Consider the following 22939-nt stretch of genomic DNA (forward strand, 5'->3'; position numbering starts at 1 on the left):
TCTTGCAGTTCCTCATCAGCAATGATACATGATACTGGTGCTGCATCTTACTGAAGCGCACGGAGACCGCCTCAGACGCCTCGTTGCCCGCCAAGAATCCCGTGACCCAATCGATCTACGGCGGCGTCGAGCACCCGATTCACGTTGGCGAGCTGGAGGTTTACAGCGACCGCCATGATGCACGAGGAAGCGTCGCAAGATCTGATGCACTAGAGGCACATCCGTGATTCTCTCATCCTCGAGCCAAATCCTTCTGTCTCTGGATTCTCCAGCGGAGAATATGGGTTCCAGAGAAAGAGCCTAACCATGAAGGCTGATCATCACTGGTGTTGTTGCAAGGTCCCGCTTCTTGCGACGAATGTACAATAACCTCCTCCGCCCCCGACAATCGGCGACCATCCAAATTCATGAGAACTAGAAGCATATGCATACTTACGGAACAGCACTGGATGGATGTCTGTCGCATTGGCGCACGCGGTGATAGCCCACCACGCTCATGGCCAATTTCCGATTCAGCTCTCGTTAGCAAACAAGCACAACCAGCCCCCACCGGCCACTGAGTACATGTTACTGCCGACTCAGGAGGACATCCCAAGTGATTTGCTGTTGCTTTGACTTGGTTCGCCGACATTTCCCCCTTCGATCTCACCTCTTTTTCTCTTAGCCCCTGAGCTGGCTAACCTTCACGATTTCCAAAGCACGAACGAGCAGGAAATTGCGCGACGCGAAGATGAACAGCCCAACTTTTGCAACCGACTTGACACGCTGGCGTCTCTCGAGCCAAGATGGGGTTCATCGTTGGAGGTATCTGACCCAGAGCGAGGGCGACGAGCCCAAGCAAACCGAGGTAGAACAGTACCTGCTGGGGATATTGCATCAGGAGAAGAAGACGGCCGGGCGCTCTGAGGCCCGCTCCTTCGACGACAGCGCCCGCGATGGTTTCAGCTTCATCACGCGTCTGCAGCTTGCCGAGGGCCAGTGGGCATGCGACTACGGCGGCCCAAGCTTCCTGCTTCCCGGCCTTGTCTTCGCCATGTTCATCACAGGCACCGAGTTTCCCGAGGAGTGGAAAGTGGAGATGGCCCGGTACCTCGAGAACCACGCGAACGAGGACGGAGGCTGGGGCCTGCATCTCGAAGGCAAGTCGACCGTCTTCGCGACTGGCCTGTACTATGTCATGCTTCGACTCCTTGGCGTAGACCGGCATCACCCTCTGGCCAGCAGGGCAAGGGACTGCCTGCTCTCGTTGTGCGGCGCCATTGGAATCCCGCAATGGGGCAAGATATGGCTCGCCTGTCTCAACCTCTACGACTGGGGGGGCATCAACTGTATTCCCCTCGATGTCTGGCTACTCTCCGCCTGGCTCCCATTCCACCCTTCGCGGTGGTGGGTGCAGTGCCGCGTCGTTTACCTCCCGACCTCGTACCTCTGGTCCAACCGCTGCACCATACCACTGACACCGCTCCTTTCCGAGCTCCGGCAAGAGACATACACCGAACACTTTGGTAAAATCAACTTTCCCAACCATCGCAACACCACCGCACCGTCCGATGCCATGCGTTCCATTTCTCCCCTGCTGTTGGTTTTCTTCTCGATATGGACTGTTTGGTGCAACTATCTGCGACCACAATGGCTGCTTGATCTGGCCAACCGCAGCGTCTCCGAGCTGATGCGGAGAGAGGAGCGGAATACGGACTCGGAATGTATTGCTCCGGTGAACAAAGCCTTTCACATGGTACAGACGTGGTTCGAAGACGGGCCCGAGTCGGAAAGACTGCAAAAGCACCGCGACAAGGTCGATGTATACCTCTGTCTGGGCCCCAACGGTATGACAAGCAACAGAACCAACGGAGTCCAAGTCTGGGACACTGCTTTCGCAATCCAGGCTGCTTTCGAGGCAGGATTGGCAGAAGATCCAACCTTCAGCAAGGCACTGCGCAAATCTCATGAGTTTCTGGACAAGTCCCAGCTCCGAGAGGACCTAGACGACCCATTTCGCCAGCCAAGGAAGGGAGGCTGGCCGTTCAGGACCAAAAGCAGCGGGTACATCGTCTCTGATTGCGCGGCGGAGAGTCTCAAGTCGGTCCTCATGCTGCAGAACGACCACAGCTATTCGCAATTGCTAGACGACTCGAGGCTCAGAGATTGCGTCGACACGCTGCTTCTCATGCAGAACAAGGACGGTGGCTTCGCAAGCTACGAGAAGATCCGGGGCAGCGAGTACCTGGAGCTCCTCAACCCGGCCGAGGTCTTTGATCGCATCATGGTTGAATACTCATACCCAGAGTGCACCACTGCGGTTCTGACTGCGCTATCTCTGTTCAAACGGCATTTTCCCCAGTACCGTACGCGGAAGATCGACGAAACGATTCGAAGAGCGGTCGGCTTTGTGGGACGCAGCCAGAAGGAGGACGGGAGCTGGTATGGAGCCTGGGCGATTTGCTTCACCTATGCCGCATTCTTCGCCTTGCAAAGCTTGGAGGCAGTGGGCGAGCAGCATCACAACAGCGAGCGCGTCCGCCGGGCTTGTGCGTTTCTCCTGAGCAAGCAAATGGAGGACGGGGGATGGGGCGAGCACTACTCGTCCTGCGACGAGAGGAGATGGGTTCAGCACGAAAAAAGCCAGGTTGTAAACACTTCCTGGGCTGTCCTGTCATTGATGCATGCCGGATATCCTGATCCGAGACCCATTCAGAGCGGACTCAAGGTGCGTAGGAGTTTTTTGTTTGGGTGCTTCTGAAAGATACTGACAGCGCTTTAGTTGATACAGAGTCGGCAGTTGTCAAATGGTGAGTGGCTACAGGAAGCAGTTGAGGGGGTCTTCAACCAGACGTGGTGAGTCTACAATATGCTTATGTACAAGCCGTGGTAACAAACGAGAGACTAACTTATGGGGAAGCATGATCGGATACCCGAACTACAAGCTCTATTTTCCGGTTATGGCCTTGGGAGCATACAAGCGGATGTATCTACCAAAGATCAATGTGGCGAAGCAGTAGAAATTTAGGTTGACTGCGACACGAGAACGTCTTTTTGCCGGCATATGCGAAAGGATAAGGATTATGTTCACCACAACATCCAAGGGAGCATGGATCCAGTAGAGGTGGAAAGGAAGGAGAACGCTCACGGCATGTGGCACTGTGATTTTCGTTAATGCTTTTCATAAAAGGCCAGAACTAATTGATGCCAGTAGTTTTGCAATACAAACTTCTCAGCTCGCTAGATTCAGACCATGCTGTATTCAGCTTTGAGATGATAAAGCATAATCAACTGCGGCAAAGGACGCAACCAGTATCTTGGAAGCCCGGCGCTTTGGCGCGTTTCGGTCCGGGCCGACATGGGTGGGGCATGGTGGGGCCGACGATCCGAATCTAGTGGCTCGGAAGGAGTCATCGAACGGGTGGGGCCGCTAGCCGGACGGCCCGACCTGCTTCTACGGCCGGTGCGCCACTGGGTGGCTGGAGGTTCTGATGATTGAGGCACTCTGGTGGGTTTCTTTGCCCGCTGCTGAAATTATTTTTACTGAATCTGCCATGCTCGTTTCTCTGTTCCTTCTGGCTCCAGTCTCCTGTTTAGTTCGATGGCAAAAAGATGGATCCAAGCTGATAGGGAGCTGCAGAGACTTCGGAAAGCCTCTAAGCTATGTCCATGGGATATTTGACTGACTGATCCTGTGCTCTAGAAATGGTGACCGAAGATTGATCGAGTCATGCCTCTTGTGAGAGCACATTCACGGAATTCTTCTTGCGCTTCAATACCTCGTGTTTTTGGACTGTGAAACTGTTGGGACTTTTCCACGCGAAATCATTTGTCAATGCTCTAGCTGATGACGCCTCATCATTCTACCAAGTCGGGGTACACTGGCGTCAACAAGGCCGGTAATGGCTTCATTCTGGAACATTCAATCAATACGCAAGCCGCGGGGAAGCAGCTCATTCTCCGGCTAGACAAGGAACAAGTAGCGAGCGAAAGTCGTACGGCAGCCTCGCACGAAAGAGACAGGGTTTCAGGTGTCAATGTCATAAGGGACCCGGATATGCCGCCAAATCCGCAATAGGGCATAAATTGTGCGAGAGACATGGCGCTAGGTGTTTTGCCTGGTCGGAAACTAGCGAGCCCCGGTCTACAAGTTTTCCTTGCGCACCCGCAGTTGAGACACGTAGGGCGATGCTTGGCTAGCGAATGACATGGACGGTGTGGGAAACGTTGACATCCAAGCTCATCAGCCCAAGTATGAGATGGCGTTGTCGAAGGTCGGATCAGCATGCCACCAGCACGACTATGGGCATAGGGCAGAATATGAGACATGCCACCAACGGGGCCCGAAGAGGTGACTTGGCTGTTCCCACTCACGTCATCCCACGAAAGGGAAAAAATTCCAACGGCACAAATTTTCAAGCTTGAGGAAATCTCGACACTTGTTTCCGCTATTCTACCCGCCATCGAAGCTATACCGGGCTCAGGCACGGCTTTCCGAAGCATCACCAAACGGACACACGTCCCATCGCACCCGTCGGAGGTGGCGCGCCGGGTCGTTGATGTGATTCCGCGCGTGCAGCCAGCGGCGGTTGTCCATGAGGATGATGGACCCCTTGGGGAGGTCGGACGAGCGCAGATGCACCGTCGCCTGCGCCTGCACCTCCTTCCTGGCCAGCGCCTCCTTGAGCTCCTCCAGCGCCCTCGACGCGCGATCCGTCAGGGGTTCCAGGATGTCTTCTCGATACCGGATCATGGTCGACTCGCCGTCGGGGCCGGTGGCGAGCACCGTGGCGTGGATGTGTTTCCGGCTCGGGTCCTTGATGAACTCGGACGGGATCGAGATCCGGTATTCCGGCGCCTTCAATGCCGCTCGCGCCGAGGGGGGGAGTAGCTCGCTCAGCCTCTGGACGTTCAAGACGGAAAGGGTGCCGCCTCCGTACCGATCGTGCTGGAGGACCTGGAGGGCGAAATACCTCGGCGGCGGCTCTTCGTAGCTGCAGTCCGTGTGCCAGGGGAAGTCGTTCATGGTTTCCGAGCGCGCCTGGTGGTCGCCGGCCTGGAAGTTGGTCTCGCTCGGGCGAACGTCCCAGAACCAGCCGCGGGTCGCGCTGTGGGAGATGGGCAGCTGGTGGTTGTGATGTTCGTGGAGACTGTGCAGCAGCTGCTTGAGGTAATCGCTGTCGCTGTCGGGGAACCCTAGCTTGATCTTGAGCATGCCGACTTTCTCCAGATGCTGCGATATCTGCCGGACATGATCTGGGTCTTTGGCATGGCTTAACCTGGGTGCCTCGAGACACCGTAAGTCGTAAGACAATGGAGGCGGCGTGTGTATTGTGGCATGAAAGCGAGGATGGGAAATGAAGGTAGAAGATGCGAATGTATTAAGGGTTAGTTTGCGGAAACCGCATGTACTGCGGACGTAGCGGGCAACTTGGCGCATGTTGAGAAGGGGGAGAAAGATGCCAGGGAGCGGGCCGGGCCTTTGGGCGTCGAGGTCAGGGATGGTACGGCTCTTAAGAAGACATCCAAAGCAAGCCAATATATGAATCAGGGTGTCCGTTGGCCCCGTGGGACTCGACACCGGCGTCAAGGGTCTTTCGAGGTTACAATTCCCCATCAGTCTTGTTTTGTGGTCACCTTGGAGATGACTTGGAACGCACACCCTCTTCAGCTGTCGCTGTGTCACTCCAGCTAGTCCACTTTTCACCTTTGCCGCCTTGCCTCACCGGAACACACTAACCATCGCTTGCACATAGCAAAGACACGATGCCTGGCTGGGTTGAGTTCCTTGGTGGATAACACCATCCAGAAATCAATATTGCGGGCATAAATAGCCGTCTCGAGCCGCCCTTGAGGATTCCCGGCCGGAGCTGGTCATCCTGCGTTCAAAAATATCCAAGTCCAGCCATGAGTGCTCAGCTCACGCAAATCTCCTTCGGTGCCCAGCCACGAGACTACGCGCCGGCGGGCCAAAGGTTCAACCCTGGCGACTATCACCAACAGGAGGCCGATCTCCGTGAGGCCTTGCTCAGGCTGTGTCCCGAGAACCTGTGGCATGATGGCTCATACTCCGCCGGCTGTCCCCGGCCCATCCTGGTGGGCGAATACCATCAGAGGCAGATGGAAGACCTGCACGAGGCTTTGACCACTGCCATCATCGACATCGTCCAGCGCTGGTGGACTGACGACGATGCCCGGTTCTGGGAGCGGATGCCCCTGGAAGCAGAGGAGGAAGATCTATTGAAGGTATGCCCCCTCCCCCTGCAACCCAATGCAGTCTAGGCATTGAGGTTCTCAGCCTGACTTGGCACAGTGGATAGAGAAGCAGGTCTCAGCTGGCAACATGCCGGCTTTCTCCAAATGCTTAGGGTCGTGGCGACCCGACTTCCTAGTGGAGAAGGATGAGCACCAGGAGGAGAACTACCGAATCACAGAGATCAACGCCCGCTTCTCCTTCAACGGCTTCATGCACGAGGCTTACGGTCAAGAAGTGCTCAACAAGTCCGTTGAGGGGGAGGCAAGCGTGCTGGTCGGTGCCACAGATCCAAATCAGGTAATGCCGTAACCACCAGATCGGATTCAAAACAAAACCGGGGGAAGGGGTCCTGACATGTTTTTCTCATCAGATTCTGGAGGGCCTGTTCAGCCTGTTCCAACCGAACCGGCCCCTCCACCTCCTCAAGGGCGCGGAGCACGGCATCGACATCCACATGTTTATCGACGCGGTCTGGCGTCGCTTCGGCATCAAGCCCCGCTTGATCACACCGGCTGATCTGAGGATGCTCCCCGACCGCGGCGAGAAGGGCGGACGCCGCCTCTGCTGTGTCACCAAAGACCCCAGCTCGCCCCCCAGCCCGTGGTCCTTCACGGCGGACAATGGCGAGATCTGGGAGGAGATCTACCAGATCGGTCTGGAGCTGCACCAGCGGGAGCTGGCGGCCCTGGAGACCGAGACACTGCGCGAGATCAGCCTGCGCTGCTTCAACGACATGCGCACGATTCTACTGGTCCACGACAAGCGGATGCTTGGCATCGTGAAGCAGGAGCTGCCTCGCCTGGTGGCCTCCGGGGCCCTGACGCCGGCGCAGGCGTCGGCCCTGGACAGGGGCGTCGTGGACACGATCCTCCCGGGCTCGTGCGAGCTGGACCATCTCATTTCGGCGTCGGTTGCGTCGCCTCGGCTGAGACACAGCTACATTCTGAAGCCCATCCGCAGCGGGAAGGGAGACGGCATCATTTTTGGCGACGACCTTGGGCCGGGTGATTGGGTGTCGGCCTTGCGCAAGCTAGTGTCGCCGAAGGTGGTGCCAGGGATCACTTGCGTCGTGCAGAGACGCATTACCCCGCGGGAGTACGACCTCGTCCTCAAGGGTTCAGTCGGCAAGGTCCGGTATCCGCTCGTCGGCACGTACCATGTCGCAAACGGGAAGCTTCTGGGGCTCGGGACGTGGCGTGCGAGCGGGGGACGGATCGTTGCCGTTTCCTCTGGGGGTTCTTGGATCTGCTCGGTGATGAGGCGGGGTTGAGAGATCTTACTGCATGTATTAGTAACACCTCTTTTTGCTTGCTTTTGTGTTGGTTCATCCTGTATAACGACTCGAAAGGGTCCCTTGCATATGTTGGTGTGACGGCCCGCCGTCCACATCCCGCATATACGAGACCCAGCCGCTCTTCCCGTGCGGGTAGAAGGGGCGGGAGCCTCTCATCAGGCCACCGGATGGGTCGCGTAGCAAGACGCCTCTACTGAAAGTAACGACATTCTGTCCGTGTATGTGTTTCTCTCAGGGCTTCTGCCGCGCCGCGCCGAGTGTGTATTCTTACCGTTGATCATTTGGCCGTGTCAACTCTTCCCTGTATGAATAGTCTCATTAGATGTAATCATCTCAGAAGGTAGCACAGGTCTTAACATGGGTGTTCCAGGAACTGGCACGGGTCTGACTCGTACAGCAAGCTCCCTCGGTATTAGGCCCGTTGACGACACCAAAACATGCCAGAACGCCTCAGTCAGGAACACCACTAGTGGATCTATCTATCCCTTCCGCTGAACGGCCTCCTTCAGCTCAGCGTATCCCTTCTGTCCGCTACCATTCCAGGGAGGAGGCGTCTTCTCAGCCGTGGCCTCACGTTCCACGCTTCCATTCTCTTCGGGCAACACGCCGCCTAAAGGAATCGACTTCCATCATGTTCGTTACTCGACAGAACGAGGCTGGGATGCAATCGCTCTTTTGGTGCTGTTTTCTTTGCGGACACTGTTCTGTACTAGAGCCCGTGACCTGGGAAGTTTTCCATCCATACATTGTAGAAGTCCTCACCAGGCATTATATCCCATTACAGATGACCAGCTGAGTGTAATCGGCCAAGCCATGTCCCTTCCGCTCAGTGGTGCAGCATTGGCTGTTGCAGCGCTGTCATCGTCTGTCGCAGCCTACAACGTGTTTCGTCAACTGCGAATTGGGAAGCCAAAGGGTTGGTTTTACGAGGACGTCGATGGTTACGCCACGCCGAAAGCCCTGGCCGAGTTCTCTAGCAGAGGTATCAAGGTCGCCGTCCTTCTCTTTTCAGCCATTGGGACGGGCACGTCCATCGCCGGTCTGGTACTCTCAACTGTCTACAAGTTCCGCCATGGCTTCTTGTTGGAAAACAGCTTGAACGCGGCTGCGTGGGTGAGTTTGATTGTTTCCTGACGGTCTTTGGCATTGTTCCGATACTGACTGTCCTCTCAGGGCCTCGTTCTTCTGCAGGCTATCTGCATAGCTGTTTTGCACTCTCCTGTTGAGTCCCATAACCTGGGTATTTGGCTCACAGTTTCATCCTGCTTCCTGGCGGTATCCTCGGCTCAACCCTTGAGCTATTACTTCACGGCGCAGTTTACGGGGCAAAGGGCTGTCATGGGTCTTGTATGGTTGATCAGTGCTCTTGATGCCACAATGCTCGCAGCCGTCAGCGGCATGCTCCCTCGAAGGCCGGAAATCGTCTACGACGGAGCCAAAGTCGACCGTCAGTGGACTGTCTCTCTACTCAACCGATTGACCTGGTCCTGGATCCAACCGCTGCTGCGCCACGCCTCGCTGCACGATGGACTCGAGGGAGACGACGTCCCTCACGCGGACTTCAATCTGAGATCGAAGCAGTTGGCGAAAGAGTGGAACAAGTTTGAACATAAACCCACTCTGTTTCTGTCTCTCGCGGCGACGTACAAGGGAAGATTGGCGGTTTTGTGGGCGGCAACCCTCGTCCGCTGCGCGGTCAGCATCCTCCCGTTCTGGTTCATGCTCCGCATCCTCAAGATTCTCGAAACCGAGGTCACCAGATCCAACCCGGTGCAGCTGTTCATCTTCGTCCTGGGCATGGCTGTCTCCAACCTTGCCGACTCCGTAAGCGTCATCCGTGCCCCCCCACCCCCCCCCCCCCGTTGAGGTCTACGCCTATTGACAACACAACATTAGTGGATGGAGGGTTGGGCGTATTGGTATTCCCTGGCCGACCTCGCTCTGCCGATCCGCACCCAGATATCGGGTCTCATATTTGACAAGGCACTGCGGCGGAAGAACGTCAGAGCAGCGGGCCCGGACGACTCGGCTGGTGAGTCTGAACAGGCCGACGCGGCATCAGCCGAGGACTCGTTCGTGCCCAAGTCTCGTCAGGTCATTGTGAACCTGGTCGGCGTCGACACCGAGCGCCTGTCGTACTTCTTCCAGTTCCAGTTCCTCATCCTCAACGGGGTCGTCAAGCTCGTCATCTTCTCCTTCTTCCTCCTCCAGCTGCTCGGCTGGATCCCGTTCTGCGCCGGCATCGCCGCCTGGGCCGTCACCTTGCCGCCGAATGCTTGGTTTTCGAGAAAAGTCCTAGCCGAGTCGCAGTCTCTGATGCGGCACCGGGACGCCAAGCTGTCCAAGATGAACGAAGTACTCCTCGGGCTGCGGCAGATCAAGTTCTCCGGTCTGGAGTCACGGTGGGAGAGGCGGATCCTTGCGCTGAGAGAGACGGAGCTCAAGACCCTCTGGAAGTTCTTTCTTGCAGATAGCGGGTTGTTCGCTTGCTGGGTCATCAGCCCGATCTTCCTGGCTGTGGCATCACTCGTCACCCACGTCTTCATCGAGGGTTCGTTGTTGCCTTCGGTGGCGTTCGTTAGCATTGGAATCCTGAACAGTCTCGAGACAACTCTGGGATCGCTTCCGGAGCTGCTCACCCTGGCGCTTGATTCTCTTGTTTCTCTGAGAAGGATTGATGCCTATCTGAAAGAGTCAGAAAGAGAAGCGTTGGTGGCTGATGGCTCCTGTATCGTTTTCGAGAGGGCTTCCATCTCCTGGCATGCCGACGAGGATACCCCCCAGAAGGACAGGTTCACCATGGACGAAATCAGCTTGTCGTTTCCAAAAGGAGCACTCTCCGTCATCTCCGGGAAGGTCGGGACAGGTAAAACGCTTCTTTTGTCCGCCATACTGGGTGAAGCAGATCTTTTGAGCGGCTCGATTCGGGTACCCAAGAAACAAACTTCCAAGCAAGATGTTCCCAACACGGACAAATGGGTTATCCCAGGATCCATCGCCTACATCAGCCAGACCCCGTGGCTCGAGAACGCCTCTCTGCGAAACAACGTCCTGTTCGGCCTTCCCTTCAACAAAGAGCGGTACGACGACGTCCTCGACGCGTGTGCCCTGAGAGAAGACCTCGCTGCGCTTCCGGACGGCGATGGCACGGAGCTCGGGGCCAACGGCGTCAACCTGAGCGGCGGTCAGAAGTGGCGTGTCACGCTCGCGCGTGCCGTGTACTCCCGGGCCGAGATCCTACTAATGGAAGACATCTTCAGCGCCGTGGATTCGCACGTGGGCGCGTGGATATTCGAAAAGTGCCTCACGGGCGACCTCTGCAGAGGACGGACGAGGGTCCTCGTCACACACCACTTGGGTCTAGTCCTTCCCGAAGCAGAGTTTCTGGTTGAACTCGGGGACGGTGGCGTAGTCTACTCCGGCTCGGCGGGAACTCGAGCTCCAAGCGGCAGCCGAGATCAGGGTCCGTCGGACGTTGTCATTGCCGGCTCCGTTGATTCCGATCCCGGTGCGAAATCGACTGCGGACGTTGTGAACCCGGAGCGCTCTCAACTACCAGAGCCACTTACTTCTCCTCCAAGGAAGTTCATGCAAGAAGAAAGTCGCCAGAAAGGCACCGTAAAGGCGAGCGTCTATCTAACGTACGTCAGATGCAGCGGTGGTCTTTATCTATGGGCTGCTTGTCTTGGAGTTTACCTTACGTACCAAGTTGGAATCATCGGTATGTTGCTCCAAGTTCTTCAAACGAGACAAAACTAACACCAACACAGGTCGGGCTTGGTGGCTTCGAATCTGGACTGGCGAGGCCAACGTCAATGCAGCAAGCGGGAGCTTCCTCGTCCATCCGGCTTACAACTCCCCCTTTGCTACACAACAGTTATTCGCCCAGACGGCCGACCAGAGTCCCACAAAGACCGATGTGCTCTTCTACGTCCAAGTCTACGTTGCCATCTCGCTCGGCACGGCGCTCATCGGCGTCCTGCGCAACATTTCGTCCTACTTCCTCGCCGTGAGGGCGAGCAGGGCGCTCTTCGAGAAGATGCTCTTCGCAGTCATGCGCGTCACGCTGCGTTGGCTGGACACCGTCCCCACCGGCCGCATCCTCAACCGGTTCACGGCCGACTTCAGCGTCATCGACGAGCGGATCGCCATGACCTGGAGCCTGTTCCTCTCCAACCTCCTCAGGCTGGTCGGCATCTGCGTCGCGTCCTGCTTTGCGTCGCCGTACCTCATCATCCCCGCCGTTGTCCTTCTCGGGTTCGGAGTCGTCGCCGGCAGCAAGTACCTCGTCGTCAGCCGGCCGCTGAAAAGGCTCGAGAGCAACGCCAAGTCCCCCGTCTTTGAGCTCTTCAACACCACGCTGGCCGGCCTCTCGACGATCCGGGCATTCCGGAAGACGCAGACGTACCTGGAACAGATGCACCGCAGCCTCGACACGTGGGCGATGACCACCTTCTACATCGCCCTGGCCAACCGGTGGATGAGCTTCCGCATGGCTCTCATCGCCGCTCTCTTCAGCGTCGCGGTGGGAGTCGTCATCACCGTCAAGCCCATTGACGCGGCCTTGACCGGGCTCGCCTTGACTTTCATCCTGGACTTTTCCGAGAGCCTTCGCTGGATGGTTCGGTGCTACGGGGACATGGAGCTGGAGATGAACTCGATGGAGCGCGTGGTCGAGTACATGGCCCTGGAGACGGAGCCGCTTGCAGGGGAGAACCCGGCGGCAGTCTGGCCAACCTCGGGAAGCATCGAGTTTGAGAAGCTCGAGGTTGGCTACGCGCCAGACTTGCCGCCTGTGCTCACGGATCTCTCGCTCCGGATCAGGCACGGTGAGCGGATTGGCGTTGTGGGCCGTACTGGGGCAGGCAAGTCGTCGTTGACGCTCGCCCTGTTCCGGTTCCTGGAAGCCCGGTCGGGCAGTATCACGATTGATGGGCTTGACATCTCGAAGCTCAACTTGACTGACTTGAGATCGCGAATATCCATCGTCCCGCAGGTCAGTATCATTCTCTTCGCAGGCTCTGTCAGTGTCTAATTCTCGGTCATGTAGCATCCCGTGTTATTCTCCGGTACACTCAGGTCCAACTTGGACCCCTTCGGCGAGTATGCGAACGTCGAGCTTCATGAGGCCCTCGCCAGGTTTCATCTCACAGGGTCATCATCCAGTCACGAGTCCGACGAGTCTGGGAGAGACACCAACCTCTTCCGCGACTTGTCAAGCCCTGTATCCGAGTCTGGCGGCAACCTCTCCCAGGGCCAGCAACAGCTCGTGTGCATCGCCCGTGCCCTCCTCGCCGACTCCAAGATCGTAGTCCTCGACGAGGCCACCTCGTCCATCGACGCGGCGACGGACGACCTGATCCAGCAGAGCATCCGCAGCTGCTTCGTCGACAGGACCCTGATTGTGGTCGCTCACCGGCTGCGGACCGTTTCCGATTTCGACAGGATACTTGTCCTTGACGGCGGGCGCATGGTCGAGTTCGGGACGCCGCGCGAGTTGTGGGACAACGAGGGCGTGTTCCGCGGCATGTGTGATAGTACGGGGGAGAAGGAAGAGTTGCGTCAGAGTATCGTGGGCTGATGTGTGACTTGAGTGTATTCTAAGAAGCAATGTATTGTAAAACGGTCTGGAGACTTGCAGGCCACGTTGATTTGCAACGCACTCCTGCGTACCAAAATCGTGAGTTTGGCTGATTCAAAAGCTACCGTCGTCTATAAAAACCCCAGATTGTGACTGTTAGGACAACCCATTCCCGTTTTTGAGAAGCATAGCCCAGGCTTGAAACCTGGTTCAAAGTCTGTCTTCCTACCACAGCTTCCCTAGTTGAAGGCTGTTGAGGACATACGCATTATTAGAGACCGAGATGGCTGTAAGACGGTGACAAAAGCTGGGATAAAAGCTGAAAATGTTGTCTAGGCCCGTAGGAAATGGGGCAGATGATCCTAGTAATGAGTCCAATGGGTTGTTTTATGAAGACCCAGCGCATCTGTAGAACGATTTCTCGCCATATATATATTAGACACTATGCCAACATTTCACACCGCGGTGAGAAATCAACATCATGACTTCAGAGCGGGGCAAAGCATGCCAGATGTTTTCCTGTTTTCTTCTTCTTTCTTTCTTTGATATTTCATTTTTCATTTCCATGTCCGATCCGCATCCCATCACGCCTTTGGCTTGATGTTCTTGACCGCGTGGTCAATCGCGTACCCGTAGCCGTGGATGCCGAACCCCATGATGACCGCCTCCGCCTTGTCGCTCAGGTAGCTGTGGTGCCGGAACGACTCCCGCGCGTGGGTGTTGCTGATGTGCAGCTCGACGAAGGGGATGGCGACGCCGAGCAGCGCGTCGCGGATGGCGACGCTCGTGTGCGTGTAGGCCGCCGGGTTGATGATGATGACGTCGACGCCGGCGTCCCGCGCGGCGTGGATGCGGTCGACGATGGCGCCCTCCGTGTTGGACTGGAACGACTGCAGGTCGGCGCCGAGGGACCGCGCGTGCTCCCTGGACGAGGCCTCGAGCTGCGCGAGCGTCGTCGAGCCGTAGATGTGAGGCTCGCGGGTGCCCAGGAGGTTCAGGTTGGGGCCGTTGATGAGGAGGATTGACTTTGCCATTGTGACGGGGATGGAGCTTTTACGGGGTCTTCCTGGCTTCAAATGGCGTCAAGAGTTTGATAAGTTGGTGAGAGTTGTGATGAGTTGTTGAAGACTTGTTGGATTCAACTGGATTCAAGTAGTTGATAATTAGTAGTAGTACAAGCCTGACTGGTTAAACGATTTCCCCAGTTCCCCCCTCACACATAGAGAAACTCCGCAAGATCCCCGGAACTTTGTGCGGGGAAGCCGAAGTGGGGCCCCGCGGGATCTCGGCGGCAAAGTCTTCATCCGTCTCCGATGGGCGGCGCCTTTCATTTAGGACTATGATATATGACATATCACACAATACCTCCAGTTGGGCCGGCGGACGTCATCAATACTGTTCGTACTTACATCCAGCGTGAAAGGGTTTGAGATGTGTTGATTACTTGCCATTAGTTACTGTTACTACTAATTACCGTCTGTCTGGCTTCCTCCGTTCCTATCCGGCCATGTCTTGCGAATGTACCTCTAACCTGAAAATTCCAATACCTATCTACAGCTCGATCGATAACTCCCAGACTAACCGAAAAGACTACTTGCGCTTCACTCCCTGGCCCTTGGGCACCCTCACCAGCCAGTAGAGCCCGCACGCCGCCACGATGTTGAACCCGACATACAGCCACAGGAGCCCAAAGTTCCTCCACCTGTCGCCGTACTCGATGTTGAACCGCGCCAGGAAGTCGTCCGTCGTCCTCATGCTGCAGTAGCTGCAGACGTCCGTCGCGGCGCCGTCGACGAGGTACCCGCCGGCGCCCTGCACAAAGGGGCCGAGGAAGTCGCCGCACGTCGTGTTCGCCGGCGCGGGGACGCGCACGAGCTCCTTGGCGGTGCAGACGACCTCGGACCCGTGCAGGCAGGTCGACAGCGCGCCGCTGACGAGGTACGTCATCGGGCTGACCCAGTACATGAAGTCGGCCCAGATGGCGGGCAGGTCGGCGCGGACGACGCCGACGCCGCAGAAGGACATGCAGAGGATGGCGAACAGGCTGGCCGGGATGCTGGCGAGGTCGGCCGTCTCGATGGCGGCGATGGCCAGCTGCGAGAAGGTGCTTAGCCAGAGGAAGAACATCCAGATGAAGAGGAAGACGGTGAAGCCGCGGATGCTCACGTCGTCGGGCGTCGTGTTGCGGGTGAACCGCGCCGGGTAGTACCAGCAGAAGAAGAAGACGACGGCGGCGATGGTGTTCCAGATCATCTCGATGGCGACGTTCGATAGGAAATAGGCTGGGAATTTAACGGGTTAGGCATCGTGATTCTGGGCTTTTGTTTTTCGGGCAGCATTTTTTTAACTCACTGGTCCAGCGGTAAACGCGCGACGGCCGCTCTCGCACCTCGTACACCGCCCTCTGCGGGATGAACATGGGCATGATCTGCTTGCTGAACTCGTTGACGGTGGTGAGACACATGAAGAAGGCATACAGCTGGTTCTGCAGGCCCTGCAGGCTGTTGTCGGACTTGAAGGTGAAACCGATGTATAGAGCCTATCGAAGCGGATAAGAGGTCAGTGAATCCATTCATTCCCTCCCCCCACACAGTCTGACAGGAAGGGCTGCTGCTGTCTTACCAAAAGAATCGTCAGAGTGAGCTTGGACCAGATGTACACCGGCGACCGCCAAAAGTGCTTCGCGGTGCGCACGAAGACGTGCCGGAACTGCGTCCAGACGGACGACGCAAACTCCTTGTGAAGAACCTCCTGGCCCGCCCCGTCCACGGGACCCTGACCCCCGGCCTGTTCGCGCAGGAGGCGGAGCTCCTCCTTCACCTCGCGGAACTCGGGGGACGACCGCCAGATGTCGTACCAGTCCGGGCCGTCCTCGGACATGGCGGTGACCTGGAGCATCCACTCGGCGGGGTTGGCGTCGGCGGGGCACCGCGGCGCGCCGTTGCGCTCGAGATACTCGATCATGGTCTTTGCGTTCTCGCCGATATCTGTTTGGCAAAGAAAGAGAGAGAAGAGTCAGCAAAAGAATACCCCCCCAACGGCGCGAACAAAAAAAACCAGAGAAGAAAGACAAAACTCACCTCCAAAGTACACCGTCTTGCCGCCGCGCTGCAGCAGAAGGAGCCGGTGGAAGCGGGAGAAGAGCATCGCGGACGGCTGGTGGATGGTGCAGAGGACGGCCTGGCCGCTCTTGGCCAGCTTCTCGATAAGGTCGCAGATCGCCCAGGATGTCTGGGAGTCGAGGCCCGAAGTCGGCTCGTCGAGGAAGACAAGGAGCTGCGGTCTGGCCGCGAGCTCAACCCCGATGGTCAAGCGTTTGCGTTGTTCGACGTTGAGCCCCTGGCCGGGGACTCCGATTACGGCATCGACAAAGTCCTTCATTTCGAGCAGATCGATCACCTCGTCAATGTACGCCAGCTTGGCTTCGCGAGGCGTCTCGGCGCTCTGTCGCAGCAGGGCGCTGAACTCGAGGGCCTCTCGAACCGTCATAGTCTCCAGGTGAACATCCTGCTGTTGGACATAGCCCACTCGGTTGGAGAGCGACCTGTCGGTCGGTCGGCCGTTCACCATAGTAGCACCGGAGAGAACGCCCATGGTGACTCTGTTTGCGAGAGCGTCGAGCAAAGTCGTCTTCCCGGCACCGGATGCGCCCTGCCAGGTTGTCAGCATGTTATTTACCCCTTCAGCATCACCGGCGCTGAGGCAGCACATACCATGAGAGCCGTGATCACCCCGGGCTGTACGAATCCATTAACCATATCCAAGATGCGGCGGTCCTGGTCTTTGATTCTGACGTCGTAACAGATGTCTTCCCAGTGAAAGATGGGCTTCCCACAGGCGCTGGGTCTCGGCCGGGCCTCGGTTGTCTTCTTCTCCGCCGGCAACGTGGACATTTTCTCCGTCACAGTCACCCCGCGGGACTGCCCCTCTTCGTCCGAGCCTGATTTCTCGCCCAGGGCAGGCGGCAGTTTGCCGCGTCGGAAGACGAGGACCTCTCCTTCGCCCTTTGGCGGCTTGGCATATTCCGCAGTGATGATGTAAGTGATGAAGAAGAAGATCACACAAGCCCAGAGAATGCCAACGTTCCTAGAAAATCTTGTCAGATTCATCTTAAACGAGGGGATATGATTTAACACTCACCTCCACTTGTTCGCGTTGTAGTAACCAAAGGACTGCTCGATGTACCGGTCACCGTTAACCATGTCCGATCCCGGCACAGCTCCGACGGTAGCGCACGAACGACCCGTCAAAGGAAGGTCGTCGTAGCCGGCGCCCGATGGCACCATACCACTGCACCGAAACTCACGGTTATGGAACTCGTTGGCCATGAGTGCCTCAAAGGCATAGGACAGGGGGTTGATGTAGCCCATCCAGCGGGACCACCCCTGCATGTAGGACGTCGGGACGGTGAAGCCCGCGTACATCATGACGCCGATGGTCACGAGGGTGACGGGCACCATGGCCTGGTGCGAGGTGCGCGCGAGGGACGCCATCGTCCGATAGATGCCGGACATGGCCAGGAGGACGGTGAAGGACACGAGACAGAAGAAGAAGAAGGGCCCCGGCTGGCGGTTCAGGTTGGCCAAGAAGTAGAGAATGGAGTTGAAGGTGAAGATGTTTGTGATCTTGTACGGCAACTCGGTGATGTAGCTGGAGATGGCCTCTGCGGACTGGTGGTATAGCGCGTACCGGTTGTGCTTCTCGATGACCGGTCTCTGGGTGTAAAGAGTGAGGACCTACACCGCGCTAGTTAGCTGGGTATGCGAAGAGACGAAGAAAGAGAGCAAGGCAACGAACGGGCAGAGGGGAAGGGAAAAAGAAAAAGAAAAAAAAAAGAAAACACCAACCTCCATCTCGCTGGCAAAGGCGTTGAAAAGCAGGGCGAAGAAGATCAAGCCGCCCCGGTAGTAGAACGTGCCGGATTCGGGCTTCAGGTTGTAGAACATGCTGCCGAGGATGAACCCCACGATGATGTTGAAGACGAGCGAGGAGATTGTGAACTCGGGGTCCGCCACCAGGCGCTTCCACCCCCGCCAGAGGCACAGCTTGACCTGGCGCGGGTACGTGAGGGTGTACGGCGACTTCAACCGCTGCCACGAGCTCCGCTCGGCCTTGATGCTCTCCTCGAACGCCCCGAGACGCTGCTGCGGCGGGTGCTCGCCGTCGTAGGCGTCGATGGCGGCCATGAGCGCGGCGTGGAGCTGTGACTGCTTCCATCTCGCGGCGAAGTCGTCGGGGGTTCGAGGCGCCAGGTGCTCGTAGCCAGGCTTGATCCGCCGTTCGCTCGGGGACGTCATCGATGTGAGGAAGTCGGGCGTGGTTTGTCGCTCGGGACCTGTTGACAACCAAGTCAGGAACAGTTGTTTCCAACCAACAAAAGCGCCTTGTCAAGTTTCACTTACACTGGAATCCCAAGTCTTCAAAATATCTCTTCGCTTGGTCAATCTTGCCAAAAAAGATTTGCCGTCCCTCGTAGACTACCGTCACCTTGTCAAAGAGCTATTCACACACACAAGTCAGTCTCCAGCTCTCTGTCCAGGGACAGACCTGTCGGTCCCTGCAAAAAAGAAAATAAGAAAGAAAGAAAAAAGAGACGCATCAAGAACCTACATCGTACGCAGACTGAGGCGCCTGGTAGATGGCCACGACGGCCGCGACGTTCAGCAAGTCCGACTGCGTGCGGAGGTTCCGGCAGAAGGTGATGGCGTTCCCGCTGTCGAGGCCGCGCGTGCTGTTGTCCCAACACTGGAACTTGGCGCCGGTCAGCGCGGCCTCGACGATGCTGACCCGCTTGCGCTCGCCCCCGGACACGCCGCGGACGAAGTCGTTGCCGACCTTTGTGTTGACGGTGTGCGAGATGCCAAAGGCCGCCATCATCACGTCGCGCATGACGCGGGCGTACTCGTTGCTCGTCAGCCCGCCGGGCACCCAGGACGGCACTCTGGCCCTTGACGCGAACTCGAGCGTGTCTCCGACCGACAAAGGGGCCAGGTGGACGTCCACTTCGGCGTTGTACAGAACGTCGCCCCGGAACCAGTCATGCATGCGTCTCGGTTCGATACCTTGGCTACCGTCAGATTTTGACCGTCATTTTTATTGGGTATTAGTGACATTTCACCAACCTCGAAAGTTCATGTAAGACTCTTGAGAAACGTTCAGGCCCTCTGTCTGACCGGCCAGCGTCTTGAGAAGCGTGGAGCAACCCGATCCCGGAGGGCCCAGCACGAGAAGCATCTCCCCGGGCTCGACGAGCCCTTCAAAGTCGCGCAGGATGTCGATTCGCCTCTTTGACCGCCCCGTTGCGAGCCCAACGACATCGGACGCCATGCTGAGCGCGATGTTGCCCGCGCTCTTCTGGTACTGCGTCCCGGAGCTGTAGCCAAAGACGTTGAGGCCGCGGAACGCGACGCCCGTGAGCCTGTGGGGCGCCGCGTTGGGGTTGGACTCGTAGAGGTTGATGAAGGCCTTCGTCCAGGCGGCGGTGTCGAAGTTGGCCGAGTTGGGATCCAGGGAGCTGTTCTTGGGGGGGTTCAGGACGTCGACGTGGGCGTTGGCCGCGTGGTGCTGGGAGGCCGTCGTGACATGGCGGGCCAGGTGCTCGATCTCCCGATGGCCGGTCTCGGCGGCTGTCGACGTCGAGAAGTCGAAACTTCCCGACGACGAGGCCGGAGAGTGGCCGTTGTGGCCATCTGATCTCATGGCTGGTTGCAGCGGCTGCGTTTCGTATAATTAGTATGTGTGTTCGGACCCAGGAGTCTGTTCAGATGATAGATTCAACGGGGAATGGTGCTTGTGAGATGAACAGATGTTTGGACGTATTCATTCCCGCCCCCGACTATATATCTCGACATCGAAAAGGCATAAAAGGGGCTCCCAAGGAGGTTGAACGGCGTCGTCACACAAGACACTGCCCCCCAAGCCACGGGTCGGCGTCCCGCGGTATGCGGCTCAACGCCGCATCAGGGAGACACCCCTACGGCGCAGCATCATCTCACATGCGCAAATCGCCTTTCCTGGGATCGCGTGCCGGCGGATAGTCTCTCCAGCCGTCGAGAGGTAACCATGGCCAAGGTGGATGTGGTGAAATCTGTGGGTGCTGTGTCGACCCCTGTCGCCCGGACGGCCGCGGGAGGCCGAAGGATCGTCGGCGGAACCACAATGCCGGGGCTCCTAGTTCCGCCCAGAGAGGAACTGCTCGACAAATTCGGAAGGGTTGCTTACCAGGATGGCACAAGCACTCCATCATTTATGGTTATTGAACAGGAGCTCCGGAGGCCTAGATCTCCGATAAACGTCTTCTTCAACTGCCTTGCAATGACGGCCCCGATAGCCCGGATAGTGCTGGCCACCCCCACCCACCCCCTTGATTACCGCCGCGTTTAATTTTTGTGCTACGACTAGTTTGAAATAGAAGTCGAGAAAAGTGAAAACTCCGCATTAATTGTCGCCAGTCGAACATATGTCGGCGCGCGGGTGGGCCGCCTAGTTGGAGGATGGAAGACACGAGATGCTTTCGGAAGAGCCACGAGGAGGCTGAGGCAACTTGGAACTGTGAGTTAAACTTTGGACAAACAGGCTACAGGTCTCTTGTCCTGTCATTGTCATTGGCATGGCGATGAGGGGAATTGCTGCTTGTGTAAGACGGATGTTGGACTTAAAAAGTCGACGGCGGTGCAAGAGACACGGAGTCGAACCTCAACTTCTCCATTCCGTACGCGAAAGCAGCGAGTAAACTTCGTTAGAATCTACCAGCCTCCGGCGGCTTCGAACTTCACTGGCCGACATTACTTGGAAATGGACGGTGGCACTGATGGCGTCAGAAGTGATAGATAAAGGCGGGCGCCGAAGGGACAAAAGTCATGGCAAGACGAGGCTCCGCACCGTACTTTTCGACAGACACATCTCAAGAAAAGATCTAATTCAAGAAGCTGGGGGAGTCTGGCATGCACGCACGGCGCGGGGGCCGGATGACGCCCGTCCTGGCGAACAAAGTGACCGGCTTGGGGAGCTTTCACCGGCCGACTTCACAATACCCACCGCGACCAACTCCGGCTTTTGACGACACGGATGGTTCCTCGCGCATGCTCGCTCGGTCTTGCCGACGGACCGAGACTTCTCGCGCGTCGTCCCGGAGCGGGTGTCTCGGTCGCCGTGGGGTCTAGCCTATTTCACTTTATACTTAATCAGAGTACAGATGTGCACAATCGGCCAAACTCTCAGGCCGGTATAATCCGCTCAAGTTCCTCCCTTCAACCACACTACATATACTCAAATTAGTTGCCACCTTGCCTTAAACATCTCTTGCATGTAGCGCCAAGTTGCGGCAGCGTGGACATGAGACTTGAACGTGACCACTGACAATGGGCTTGAATCATGAAATACGCAGTCGGCTCCACCTGCTGGAAACCGGACCCCAGGTTGCTTCAAGGTGAGCGGACTCAAAGTCCGTCGCCTTGGAACTGAATGACCGTTGTCCTCTCTCCTAGAACATCGATGTCTTTTGTAGAACATTGTTTGTCTGCTGTGTTCGCAGTATTCGAACCCCTGGTGGCTTTCTAGGCTTGCCCCTTGGTCACTGTGCTACGCGAGTATGAAGATTGTAGCAGTTGTGAACTGAAACCCCTCAAGCGTCTTGTTCGGCAAGATTGACTGACAGAAACTTTGTATTTAGGGTTTTACGGTACGTTCCGGGTTCCAGGTTTTCGACTTAGTCTCCTGTCGCCAAGATCATTAAATAAGAGGGGTTGGCCCTCCTCGGTTGTCTGTGAGGTTTTACGTGCCTATTCATCCACCGCATCTTTTTCCAATCAGCGCCTCATTGAACAATAGTTCCACATAACTCACCATGCGTCCTCTCACTGCCGCCGTAGCGCTGCTGTCGCTCTGGCCAACGCTGTCTCTCGGATACTGCATCACTCGGCAAACCAACTGCCTCCCGGGTGAGACACCAGAGCAGGGTACCTCATGCTTCGAAGCTGGCGGCTTTCTCAACGTAGGTTTCTCTTCTTCTGTCACGACAGACGTGAAGTCGCATGGTTTAACCGCTTCGCCTATTTAGTGCAGGTGCTGCGGCGAATAGTGGGCACGAGATTCGTGGACGGAGTTTGCCTGCCTCTGAACTCCGGGTATTGTGAACCGTAGCGGCCATGGGTTTCTTGTCCTCGGCTTTCATATAGAGGATCTTCTCGTGTAATGTTGCCGGGATACAGTTGTCGCGGGTTCTGTTTTCTGTGCGTCAGCCCGGCGGGTGGGCAGAAGCAAATTTGCGCATAGCTATACTTACTTTCTCGAAGTTTCAGTTGCTAGAAAACGCCAGGTACTCTTCTCAGAACTATACCTTCGTTCAAGACAAATATAGCTCTCTTCCTGCTTTCGTGTACAGCTGGTGGTGTTTGCAAAAGCTTGTAAGTCGAGTGGTGCCAAGCTCGATATCGAAATACATAAGTGCATGAGACCAACATGTCTAGCTTCTATGAAAACAAAAATCGGTCCACCTGTGTGAGTGTGAATTTTGAAAGGTCATATGCCATGTCTGATACCGTTCGTATTGCACTCTTTGTGGGATCTCCTCGTGCTAGTTGAGAGTAAGATGGTAAGAATAGACAGACTCCTAAAACCTGCCCAGGTTTCCACCTTCAGTTTCCACAACTGCCTAGGTTATCAAGTCCCCCTTACCGAAATACCATGTGCGCTTGGCCTCTCCAGATCCCTAAGACTGCCAAAAGCCAGTCGATAAGCCAGCCAGCAAAGCTCAACACCTGTACATAAATAAATCTAGAACACACATTCTGGAAGGATGTGATTTGGGAATCTCCAGGGCCGGGTCGTA

The 22939-nt window shown here is 56.7% G+C and overlaps 6 protein-coding genes across 6 annotated transcripts; 3 read left to right on the forward strand and 3 right to left on the reverse strand.

Moving 5' to 3' along the window:
* Positions 1-730: 730 nt before the first annotated feature.
* CH63R_07103 (Terpene cyclase/mutase family member) lies at positions 731-2999 on the forward strand (the record flags this gene model as incomplete). Its single annotated transcript, XM_018302078.1, has 3 exons — positions 731-2707; positions 2762-2835; positions 2900-2999. 3 exons carry the CDS (start codon positions 731-733, stop codon positions 2997-2999), a joined length of 2151 nt encoding a protein of 716 aa, XP_018156856.1.
* A 1460-nt stretch (positions 3000-4459) lies between these two features.
* CH63R_07104 (Taurine catabolism dioxygenase) lies at positions 4460-5419 on the reverse strand (the record flags this gene model as incomplete). The annotated part of the gene is made up of 1 exon (XM_018302079.1): positions 4460-5419. The coding sequence occupies one exon, from the start codon at positions 5417-5419 to the stop codon at positions 4460-4462; it is 960 nt and encodes a 319-aa protein (XP_018156857.1).
* A 467-nt stretch (positions 5420-5886) lies between these two features.
* On the forward strand, positions 5887-7505 carry CH63R_07105 (uncharacterized protein; the record flags this gene model as incomplete). The annotated part of the gene is made up of 3 exons (XM_018302080.1): positions 5887-6225; positions 6293-6532; positions 6606-7505. The coding sequence occupies 3 exons, from the start codon at positions 5887-5889 to the stop codon at positions 7503-7505; spliced, it is 1479 nt and encodes a 492-aa protein (XP_018156858.1).
* Positions 7506-8342: 837 nt separating this feature from the next.
* On the forward strand, positions 8343-13110 carry CH63R_07106 (ATP-dependent bile acid permease; the record flags this gene model as incomplete). Its single annotated transcript, XM_018302081.1, has 5 exons — positions 8343-8642; positions 8703-9353; positions 9426-11250; positions 11300-12525; positions 12580-13110. 5 exons carry the CDS (start codon positions 8343-8345, stop codon positions 13108-13110), a joined length of 4533 nt encoding a protein of 1510 aa, XP_018156859.1.
* Positions 13111-13694: 584 nt separating this feature from the next.
* Positions 13695-14144, reverse strand: CH63R_07107 (Catabolic 3-dehydroquinase; the record flags this gene model as incomplete). Its single annotated transcript, XM_018302082.1, has 1 exon — positions 13695-14144. One exon carries the CDS (start codon positions 14142-14144, stop codon positions 13695-13697), a length of 450 nt encoding a protein of 149 aa, XP_018156860.1.
* A 556-nt stretch (positions 14145-14700) lies between these two features.
* On the reverse strand, positions 14701-19809 carry CH63R_07108 (ABC-2 type transporter; the record flags this gene model as incomplete). Its single annotated transcript, XM_018302083.1, has 10 exons — positions 14701-15392; positions 15463-15649; positions 15733-16097; positions 16191-16761; positions 16824-17196; positions 17251-17846; positions 17958-18445; positions 18513-18609; positions 18721-19172; positions 19233-19809. The coding sequence occupies 10 exons, from the start codon at positions 19807-19809 to the stop codon at positions 14701-14703; spliced, it is 4398 nt and encodes a 1465-aa protein (XP_018156861.1).
* Positions 19810-22939: the final 3130 nt, after the last annotated feature.

This window comes from Colletotrichum higginsianum, chromosome 5 (genome assembly GCF_001672515.1).
Source record: "Colletotrichum higginsianum IMI 349063 chromosome 5, whole genome shotgun sequence".
NCBI lineage: Eukaryota > Fungi > Ascomycota > Sordariomycetes > Glomerellales > Glomerellaceae > Colletotrichum > Colletotrichum higginsianum.